Below are 12031 nucleotides of genomic sequence, written 5' to 3'. Positions count from 1 at the left end.
GCTTACTCATAGACTTACAAGGACAGTGTCCGAAAAATTTAAAGCATATCCAACCATCAGAAATTATGTTACAGCTAAAAGTAGCGTATTTTGCCCCATTTTGATCACTATATCAACTCCGATATCCACCAAATTTTTCGGACAGTTGTGAAAGCCCTATTGGAAGGTCGTCGCCAATTTCCAGAATGATCTCATTCAAGGAACTGAAGATATATCCGAATAATACGACAAAATACGACAAAAATCAACGAATTTGGTCAAATTACGCGAGTTTTACAGTTAATTTTGCTCCAAAAGCCGCGCACCATCAAATATGGCACCTAGGCAAAACTCACTAATCTTTCCAAAAAGGTATGACAAATTTGGTATTGTGAAAATTCTCACAGTCTCTAGAAAACAGTAGTACAAAAATTTTTAAAATCCGAGCAAGTTTATTTTTATCGTGCACCTCCTACTACATGGTCGCCTTCATTCATGATACATGGAGTGCGTACGTATATTATCAGACATGATGATTCTTGGGAACACTTGCACTTAATTCGCCAAAATTCAATTGTGAAACTCGCACAGATTGATTCACGATGTCAATCCTTCGCATCTCGTCGATCTGCATACGTGTGGTTGCGAGAAGATGCGCGGCGCAGTAGTGCATAGCGCAACAATCGCACAAATTACTCGTTGTGTTGCCGTGCAACTGCAACTACTTGGAAAGTTTGGGTAAAGTCCCCTGATCAGGTGTCGAGATATCTGGCTGGGCAGTGGGCCTGGAAAGTTTTGAAATTTCATTGGTTTTCAAGTTTAATAAACAGGTAACGAACAGTGTTTTACGTAGAGAAGTTTCACCAATACAATGATAAAGCCTCACCGCTTAGGATATATACTGCCATAGTACTTACTGGGCCGGGCCGCGCTCAGCCTGTCAATCCGCCTAATCTCTATATGTTAATGAACATAATAGCCTGGGGTCCTCAGGTAACCATAGTGCATATTATATATCACTAGAAACCCGCTATGCGCTAGTCGAAAGCTTTGTTCGAGGAAATTTTAAAAATCAGTTATGTTTTAATTTCTCTTCATCATACAGCTCTGTTATACAGTAGACATAATGGAATTTATTTAACAATGGCGACAGCGTTGTTAGTATCAAGTATTCGGATTCCCAAAACGATACTTTTTACCGCATCAAAAAATACCAATCACAACCAAAGTTATGAATATAAGTCATAGCGTGAGCGTAAATGTGAGCTAGTTTTGAAGTTATGACGTAGCATACAGCATAACAACGCGCGTAGTTAAGATGTTCTTGCTCGCGCACGTGCATTTTTATCGTTGCTACGCAACAGCGCAGTAAACCTTTGCTAAAATAACGCCATTATTCTAACGATTATTTAACCTCACTTCCGACGTTAATTATAAAAAATCTAAAGCCTAAATCAAAATTCTAAGAATGCTATACACTATAGCCTATTCTTATCCTTTTTCTACAACCCTGCTTAAAATGGCGAGGTTTCAACTCCGTTTGCGAGCTGGATTTAGCTTCACCAGAGGGTCATTTTGAGGTCGATTTTTGGTGTTTTTTCTTCTATGATATGTCCCCGTTGCCGGGGAAATTTCGTCAAGTTTTAAATATTGTATAGATTATCAGGCTTGTGCACCAATTGGTGTTTATTAAAGGTAAATTTCAAATTTCAATATTTGTAAGTTTATAACCTACTAAGACGCACGTTGTCATACGTTGTATGACCCGCCGCGCACGAGTGCGCGGCTCCCCTGTATCGTAAGAACCTAGTTAAAACGAGCTAGTTAAAACGACCGTGGGGCCGGGGTCACTTGCATCACGTTTGACGTTGCGACCCCCACGGTCGTTTCACTATGGTCCTTTATCGTCCTGACGATACAGGGGGAGCCGCGCACTTCGTGCGCGGCGGGTCATACAACGTATGACAATGAATTACACTGTCATAAAAACGCTCAAACATGTGATAAAATTATCAAAACATTCAATTTAAATAAAACTGTGAATTTAACTGTAATGAATAAAAACTGTGAATAAAAACTGTGGTGAATTACCACTTTTAAGATTTCTTGAAATTACTCTCCCCGTTTCTCACTCTCTCAGATCGCCTTAACAGAACGTTTACCGGGTCGGAAACGCTATTAGGAGTAATGGTTGATTCCTCGATATTCTCTGGTGAACAGTTGGACGCGCGGACGTTTTACCAGTTCTGTTAGGGTTTCCTGTGAAGTTCTGTCCGTGGTTCCCAGTCCTTTTCTTAGCATGTAATTGTCGAGTTTCTTCTCTTTCTCAACATCTGCATTTCTGTCCCTAAGATTCTGCTGCTCTTCATCATTAATAGGCTGTTTTTCAGGTTGATTACTGGATCGATTCTCTTCTTTAAATGATCAACGTGTTTTTTCACGATCCGATTTTTGTATGATACATCATACAATGGAGCATTCGGGTATTCTTTAGAGATTGTTGCAGGGTACCACACTTTGTTGTCGTTGATCTGAACCCATACTGGCTCAGCTTTTTCGAACTTCTTTGCAGATGGCTTCGCTTCCAAAATCTTTTCCTCGCGTTCTGGGTGAAGACCCTCCATAATCTGTCTGTCAGATGGTCGCAGCTGGTGTAATCTACTTCGTAGTGTTCGGTTGAACAACTGCACGGCAGGAGCTATCCCAGTTACAGTAAATTTAGGCTTAAAAGAATTCAGGGAAGAGTACATCAGAGAAAAAGTCGAAAAATGGATAGTTGATATTGATCAACTAGCAGATGTAGCGACGGAAGAACCACAACTGGCTTATATTATTCGGCCTTTACTAAAGGAATATGCCACAGATGGAGATACTACATGCGTACTATACCAGACATTGGAGAGCACTTTGTCCCACTAGAGAGCAAGATCATGCATGTGCTCATTCCAGCCCTCCTCGGTCGCCCTGTCAACCAGCATGAAAGAGATATCCTTGAACTCCCTGTTCGATGTGGAGGCCTAGGTATCATCAATCCCGTCAGGATAGCATCTCGTGAATATGCATTCTCAGTGGCACTCACTAAAGATCTTGTGAGTTTAATCAACCAACAAGACCAGGACATCACCAAGCTGGATATGGGCAAGATGAAAGAAAAGAAAGAAGAACTGAGAAAACAGAAAGATGAGTTTCTATAACAAAGGTTCAAGATGCTTTATAATGGGTCAGATCATCTTCTTAAGAACCACTTAAACCAAGCAAGAGAGAAGGGAGCATCAACATGGCTTTCAGCATTACCTCTAAAGGACCTCAACTATGTTCTAAACAAGCAAGAGTTCCAAGACAGCATACGCCTACGCTATGGATGGAAGATCCAAGGAGTGCCCTCTAAATGTGCTTGCGGACATGCAAACAGTGTCTACCACTCCCTTGATTGTAAATTAGGTGGATACGTTTGCATGTGCCACAATGCCATCAGAGACACTGCAGCTTTCTTCCTTCAAGAAGCAAAGTGTAAGGATGTAAGGATAGAACCTGCACTCCTACCTGTCCAACCAACTTCATTCTCCAGGAAGACCAACACCCAGGATGAAGCCCGTCTGGACGTAGCAGCTGTTGGACTGTATGCACCATTCGAAAGAACATTCTTTGACATCAGGGTCACTCATCCTAATTGCGACTCCAATACATTTAAGCCACTAGATAAAATCTACAGTGCGCATGAGAAAGAGAAGAAAGATCTATATGAGGAGAGAGTACTTCAGTCAGAGAAAGGGTCCTTTGTCCCACTAGTCTTTACAACATCCGGAGGTATGGGCCCACTCTGCACTGTGTTTGTAGATCGTATTTCTGAAAGGATAGCTGACCACAATAAAGAAGCTAAGAGCCAGGTCAAAAATCACATCAGAACACGATTCAGGTTTGATCTGCTACGAAGCACACTCATAGCACTCAGGGGAATCAGAGGAAGTCAAAAAGCCCAGCACCTTGGACTGGATGACGTATCCTTCAATCTCATTCTTCAGAAGACGAGCTTTGAGGTCTCTTAAGTTTGTTTATGTAAATTTTATAGATAATTTATTGTAGCTTTTATAATGTGTAAAATTTTACGGACGAAATGATCCCAGGGGGACTCCCAACCCACCGCCTCGGTGGGTAGTTGATACACCCTTCACAAGCAAGAGCCACTTTGGTCTACTTGCTGTGAGGTGTATCAGCTACATGGGTTGGGGGTCCCCCCTTTTTTTTTCTTTTTTTTTTTTTTGTAAATTTAGGAGTGTTTCTATAATTGATTAGAAACTTGGCGTTGTTCAAATCCAGGTCCTTGCAGGTCTCGTACGTCTTTTTCATTGAACTTTCCACGTCCCAACTAATCATTCAACACATCCATTTGATTTTGGACTGTATGTCGGTGAGTAAATGTGTTTAATTCTGTTACTTTGAGCGAAAAGTTTGAACTCATAACTTGTATACTGTGGTCTGTTGTCACTTACCAAAGTGAAGGGTAGACCAAATCGACTAAAAATGTCTCTCAAAACACGAATAGTGTCTGCTGTTTTGGTCTGGTCCATTTTGATGATTTCGGGCCACTTGGTAAAACTGTCAAACAACAACAACCAATGTTTGTCCCGAAATTGAGCAAAATCCACATGGATCCTCTGCCACCGTTGGGTAGGTCGAATCCACGGATGATCTTTAGTCTTTGATAGACTTCTTGCAAACTTGTTGCAAGCTTCACAGGTCTTGGCCACTTGATCGATATCCCGAGAGACTTAGGAAATTAGCTGTCGGTTCTTAGTACCTGAAATCTTTTAATTAATTTTTTTTAAAGCATAGCATTGTGAGACCTTTTTAAACAGATATTATAGCTGTGCATAACAATTCTTTAGGTAACATTTGAGCTCCATTCTGTTGAAAATTGATGGGTGAGCCCAATATGATTGCTGAGGGCTTTTTAGTAAATTTTAAATTTCTCATTTTTCACACTTGAACTGGGAGTTGAACCCATACTCTTGCAATATGACCCAAATAATCAAACTTAATTAAAACTCTCCCTTTAGTTATGTGATGCGTACCCCAACGTTAATGGAATTTCTCAAAGTAAGTTTACATCTAGTCTTTAGATCTTTTTGGCCAAGGCTAATTGTTGGTGTTTTTGATTTTAATATGGAAGATGTTTTTCAAATTCTTTCTTGAATGCAAGCACTCTTTATTTAATTATATTTAATTATGTTATTTATGTTTAATTGTGTTTAATTAATTTTAATTATGTTTAATTATGTTTAATTATGTTTAATTATGTATATCATTACATCTTATTTCTTATTCAGATTTTTGTGTGGACTAACAAATGGATGACGACAAAGGTTCTGGAGAGCCTTCAATAAGACGATCTAAAAGGTTTCAAGCTTATTTTTAATATTTAGCATGTCAATGATATTTGTCTTACTATATATATAAAGCGATAACTTTTTCAATTGTCAATAATCAACGAATTGTTAACTTTGTGGATAAATAAGTGGAAAGCAGCTCCCTTCTGAAAATCATAAAATCTCCAATATTTTGCTACTGTAGATGGAAATTCCCTAATTTTAACGCATTTTTAAACATAATACTTGACTTGATTGATGAGATTTGCAAAAGTATACTTACGTTAGTCCATAAATCGTAAACTCATCAACTAAGTGATGTCGATGCGAGTATACACAATTAACAGCAACAAATTAATAATTAATTATAGTACATTTCAATTTTAGTAAATTCAATTTTAGTAATTTCAATTTTAGTAATTTCAATTTTAGTAATTTCAATTTTAGTAATTTCAATTCCAGACTTGAGGATCGTAGCAGGATCCCATCGGAGGACACTCCTGATAAAAAAGGAAAGAAAAGGTAACTAAAACTCATATTTTTCTATATCTAAATTTTTTTCGATTTTAAATTGGATCAATTAAAATCTACACTATGCTCACTCCTAATTAATATTAGTTGAGAACTTTGTAGTATGATACGAAACAGTCACTTATGTCAATTAAAATTCAACTAAAACATTTAAAAGTCGATTAGGAAGTTATATTAGGAAGTTATATCGGGTTATATTAGGAGCATAGTAACTTCAAGATTCGGATTATTTAAACTGTTTGGATGACATAACAGTAACAGCCTGCCAAATTTCCGATTTTAACAAGTTGACACAGTCAATGTCATGAGATATATTAAAATTGAAGTTTGGCACAGCTCTAAAGAAATAACTAACTCTAAAGAAAAAACTAACTAAACAATCTTAACTTGACCCAGTTCCAACGAAATACATCAACAATTTGGCACAGTATGAGTCGAATATTTTAATTTGGTACTTTCCAGGAAGGTATCCAGCACCCCCTCGCCGGAGTGCCAGTCCAAATACAAGCTCCGAAAGTTCTTGGTAAGTTACATGTTTGTTGTCAAGTTAATAATTTATAACTCAACTATTTGCGGAATTGGGAGTTGTTAAGCTTCCGAACATTACTGAGTCACTGTTTTGCTAATTTCATTGACATGTACAGTTGCGTGCTGCGTTACGTGTAGATTTTACGTTTGAGTAGGAAATATTTCCAAATGAATAGCTTGAATTCCTTGACAACAACATTTCTTTTGGCTTTTAAAACCGATATAATACATGATTTGGCTTACGCCTTACTTTATTAAACGGTAATTGTCAGCTGATACTCATATTGCTTACTTTTTCAGCGTTCAACTTCGCCTTCTTTTCCGTCTACATCTAGGGCCGGTGAGTTCATATTGTAACAGTTGCTATGGTAACACCTTTCAGTTGCTATGGTAACACCTTTCAGTTGCTATGGTAACACCTTTCATGTAATCCTCGCCCTGCAATGTGCACAGTACTATGTTTTATAGCGTTGAAATACTTTTCAATCGATATTTTATTCTAGAATTCTCGCATGGTAATTATCTTTTATCTCAATGTTAGAAGTTATCCACTATTCTATATTATATTCAACTCATCGTATAAGTAAATTGAGCAGTATCACAATCTTTCTCTCTAAATATTAAACGTCCCTTCCGTTACCGAGCCGCTCTAGAATTATAAGTGTGAACCAGTACACATCTTGAGAAGGTCTCGGGACAGCTTGCTTTACAAAACAAGCCAAACTGAAGTAGTTTTAAATGAGAGAGTCTGCCTGATGGGTTCAGCCACGTCATTTATTCAATATTAGAATATTATAATTTGAAGCCTTGAAATTAACGAGTTTTACACACTAAAGCATCCCCGACCCCGGCTATCTCAAGCACAACGACCCCGGTTATCTCAAGCACCTTGACCCCGGCTATCTCAAGCACACCGACCCCGGCTATCTCAAGCACCCCCGACCCCGGTTATCTCAAGTACCCCGACCCCGGCTATCTCAAGCACCCCGACCCCGGCTATCTCAAGTACCCCGACCCCGGCTATCTCAAGTACCCCGACCCCGGTTATCTCAAGTACCCCGACCCCGGCTATCTCAAGCACCCCGACCCCGGCTATCTCAAGCACCCCGACCCCGGCTATCTCAAGTACCCCGACCCCGGCTATCTCAAGCACCCCGACCCCGGCTATCTCAAGTACCCCGACCCCGGCTATCTCAAGCACCCCGACCCCGGCTATCTCAAGCACACCGACCCCGGCTATCTCAAGTACCCCGACCCCGGCTATCTCAAGCACCCCGACCCCGGCTATCTCAAGTACCCCGACCCCGGCTATCTCAAGCACACCGACCCCGGCTATCTCAAGCACCCCCGACCCCGGCTATCTCAAGCACCCCGACCCCGGCTATCTCAAGCACCCCGACCCCGGCTATCTCAAGTACCCCGACCCCGGCTATCTCAAGTACCCCGACCCCGGCTATCTCAAGTACCCCGACCCCGGCTATCTCAAGCACCCCGACCCCGGCTATCTCAAGTACCCCGACCCCGGCTATCTCAAGCAGACCGACCCCGGCTATCTCCAGCACCCCCGACCCCGGCTATCTCAAGCACCCCGACCCGGCTATCTCAAGTACCCCGACCCCGGCTATCATCCTGCCACACCCTTACAAAATACCCAGAGAACGTGTCATGAGCCCAGTAACTCTACCTGAGCTCTCTCCACACAACAGAGTCCAGTACGTCAATATAGTAGTGCTTTAATAGCACATTGTTGACATGTGTGTCACTGTTTACACGTTAGTTGCACTCTCCCTCTCTCTCTCTCTCTCTTGTTAGTCGTGATATCTTTTAGGGTGGTTACTCTTTCTCTGGTAGTTAATACACCTGGTGTGTGTTGGTACGACCATATTTGGGCATGATACTGAGAACATTTGGTGTACTTTGTTTGCTTTTTTGCCTAGTTTTGACTTGTCACCAAATATGGAGATAACGATATATGACTCGTTAGCTTAATTTAGTTATCATCAGAAATTTGTCTGCAGTTTTTACGAAAGCATTTCTTTTGGAGCATTAGAACTTGTTGTTACCGATATGTTTGTCTTGCTAATGGCAGTACCATCTCTTTTACCACAACCTCACCATTATCCTATATTATATCTGTCTTGCTAATGGCGGGGGATCATACACTTAGTCACGTACAGAACGAAGTACCTGATCCCCCCCCCCCCCCCCCGCTAATGGCAGTACCATCTCTCTTATCACAACCTCACCGTTATCCAAACTTACAGCTATTTTAAATGTTACTCTGAGAGACTGGCAAGCATTTCAAACAAGCACGAAGTGTGTCCCTTCTCTCTGATATAGCAGTGCTTGCTTTCCTTTCTGGTGTAGTTTAATTCAGCGCTGCTTGCTTGTTGGTTTGTCTGGTTGGTCTGTTTGTCTGTGTTTTGCACTTCGTTTTTGTAAGATATTACCGGTATTATGTATTACCGGTTTTAGTTATCAGTTTTTATAACAGATTGTTAATTTAGTAGCAGTGGCCAGTGACTGAATTTTAAAATTGTACTACTCGTTTACTCGTTAGTCAAGTAAAATGTACTAAAAACTGTTGTCTTCAGTTACTAAGTGACCAGTCAAAACATCACGAGACTTCTGTATAGCAAGATATTGTAATGCATGCGGGGTAATCAGAGACCTTATGATTGCTATATAGACCCTACTACACACAGTACAGTGTACACACACAGATATCTAACAATATGTAGCAACCCCTGTCACAATATGTAACAATCCCTGTCACACTATGTAACAATCCCTGTCACACTATGTAACAATCCCTGTCACAATATGTAACAATCCCTGTCACAATATGTAACAATCCCTGTCACAATATGTAACAATCCCCGTCACACTATGTAACACTCTATGTAACAGTCCCTGTATTATTACATTTGCACGTCACACAACTCATAACACATTGTACCGCGAGGTGACCAGTAAGTTGGCGTGTACATTTAAGTGTAAATTAATGCCTTTATAGCTTCATGTGTCCACTGTGGGTGTCATCTGTTTTAATACAATTAAATGTACTGTTTTCGCTTTTCACTGCGTTAGTGTTAACAACTTGCCGGTTTGTTTAACTGATTTTGCTGATGTGTTTTTCTGGGTGTTTTTCTTGGTGTTATACATCTGTAATCCGTTATGAGTTCTGCTATCACCATGCCATTGCTATGTTCCTCTGTTTTGTGTGCTATCACCATTGCTATGTTCCTCTGTTTTATGTGCTATCACCATTGCTATGTTCCTCTGTTTTATGTGCTTCTCTAAGATTATAATTCTTTTTGTTTCGTTATGGGCTCAAGTTCCTGTGTACACTAACCCACGATTTATACTGACCACACACCCATGAATTATTACACAGCTGCACTGCTGTAAACGACACAGCACAGACCACCCTATATAGTATACTACTGAGTAGTGTACTACTACTGTAATTTACTACTGAGTACTGTAAAACATCAGAAGATCTGGTTTGGGGAGAGGTACCAGATTATGTGCTATATTTAACTTTATACTGGTTACTTAATAAGAGCTATTGAGTATTGATAAGCCTAGCAATATAATGACTTTTAAAACGATAGGTTAACAACCCGGTATAAAATCTTATTATATATCATAATCACAAAATGACGTAAAGAATCTATAATATCGATATGTACTGTGATTTCCCTCTAGTTTATATAAAATTCGATCGTGCATAATCAATTCAAACTTCAAAAAATTCACAAATACAGCTCCCGTCATTTCGACTTCAGTTATAAAACATATAATCAGTCCCAATACATCACCCATGATTCCATGTAGCTACATCAAAAGTACTTTGGTCTATTCCTTCTCGGTCTGAGTTCATATCTTCTCCTCGTATCACTTTCGTTTACACCCCGCTCTATGTCAGCAAGAGACTAGTAGCAGGGACGGGTTGAGTGTGCACTTCAGTGTACAGAGTTTTTTGCTACTGGATCGGGTTACCCCTCCCTGCTACTGGAGTAAGAGAAAATCCTCTGCTATCCACTTCACCAAGGTTCATACTTCCCCCTCTGCTCGACCAAGGAGGTGTAACTGGAACCATTGTTATGATATTGACTTAAATCCAGTGCATCATAAAAATATCCGGTTGTATTTGCACTCATGTCCGATCGTGTGTCTCCTTAATGGCTCGGTACATCGTTAAGCGATGAGTTTACTATCGTTTCATCCAATCCTCGTTCCTTCATTGCTAATCAGCAAACCTACAACTCCAGCACCGACAGTATCACCATTTGAATCTACCAAGCTTAACACTGAACATTCATGAGCAGTGCAAGTCCTTGTTCTGGTTTGGGTACCTTCTCCACAATAAACTGAACATTCTGACTATTCTCCAAAATCAGTGTTTCAACCTCCGTCGACAACTCCTTCACATTGTAGAAACACATCTTTTCCATGACTACAATTTTCATCTAATGAAAACGAACATGAACTCCATTCACCACTGCTACAAGCAACATCGTCTAGGTTTATTTCGAGCCCCGCTTGAATGCCTCAGTTATCACTGGATGACCAGCTCATTTGACCATTGTGTCCCATTTCACGACAAATATTATCAGCTGAGTTATCACTGAAATAATCGTCACAAACTGTTCCTCCATTGATAAAATGGTATTTCCCCCAATAGGTGATACTGAGACTTTGTGGTTTAGAAGACGTAAAACTCGTTTAAATAGGGTGTTCAATAAATGGTATGTATGAACTGTACAATAGGAATATGGGTACAAAACATGTCCCATAAAAAAGTAAACAATCCAATAAATTTTCATATATATATAGGCCCTATTGCCATTAGGGACTAGCTCCTCGTGATCTCTCAGCTGTGTCAGCTTCCTCTTATCTCCTCTTATCTCTTCGTCATCGTTCCCGGTCCTTCCATACTCCTCATCTCCTCATTGTCACGTGGTTGACAATACCCAACCAGAGAAGTTGCTGTGTATCACCGGATCTTAACTCCATTATAAGTGTTAAACTAAGTTAGTTCTGTAAGTTAGCTTGGAAATCCTAGATAATTTACTGTACAATACTGGGCATCTGTTCGCAATGAGATTATGTTGTCTCATATTTCAACGTTAAATTTTTGATGTGGAACTGCAACTGCCTAAATGACCATACAACACTAGTAGCTGTTTTGAACTGGTTACTGGTTAGTTCGGAACTGTATCAAACTTTATACCAGTCAGCTATAATCACCTTGACTTACTTGACTTGACTTAAGGCGGGTAGTATTCCCGAGATCCATCGACAACAGATCTCCACAGCTTTCTGTCTTCCATCAGTCTAGCTATCTCATCTACTGACTTCAGCCCAGTATCTGCTTTTAGGTTATCTAGAAGTGTTAAGTGAGGTCGCCCCCTGTTAGTATGCCCATGAGGGGATCAGTTTGTTCAGTGTCAGCTCCGGATGTCGGTGAGCATGACCTGCAAGTCTGAGCCTTCGGTGGGTTATCTTGGAGCTGACTTTGGGAAGATCACCGTACAGGCTGTGGTTGCTGACATGGTCTCGATATTGATTGATGTTAAGGGCCATTCTTAACATTCGCGTATAGCAATCATCAACCATCT

General features: G+C 40.3%; 1 protein-coding gene across 1 annotated transcript in view; it reads left to right on the top strand.

Moving 5' to 3' along the window:
• Window positions 1-12031, top strand: part of LOC134824799 (E3 ubiquitin-protein ligase TRIP12-like) — a 105735-nt gene that overhangs the window by 77788 nt on the left and 15916 nt on the right. Inside the window, exons 2-6 of the mRNA XM_063836775.1 lie at window positions 5037-5076; window positions 5307-5376; window positions 5808-5867; window positions 6339-6399; window positions 6705-6744. Coding sequence (XP_063692845.1) covers window positions 5327-5376; window positions 5808-5867; window positions 6339-6399; window positions 6705-6744 — 211 coding nt within the window. The 5' untranslated portion in view covers window positions 5037-5076; window positions 5307-5326. The remainder of the gene's footprint in view (window positions 1-5036; window positions 5077-5306; window positions 5377-5807; window positions 5868-6338; window positions 6400-6704; window positions 6745-12031) is intronic.

The sequence above is a fragment of the Bolinopsis microptera genome, chromosome 13, assembly GCF_026151205.1.
Source record: "Bolinopsis microptera isolate Bmic1 chromosome 13, MBARI_Bmic_1.0, whole genome shotgun sequence".
Classification (NCBI taxonomy): Eukaryota; Metazoa; Ctenophora; class Tentaculata; order Lobata; family Bolinopsidae; genus Bolinopsis; species Bolinopsis microptera.
The sequence above is the reverse complement of the archived record's forward strand: the minus strand, read 5'-3'. Positions and strand labels throughout refer to the sequence as shown.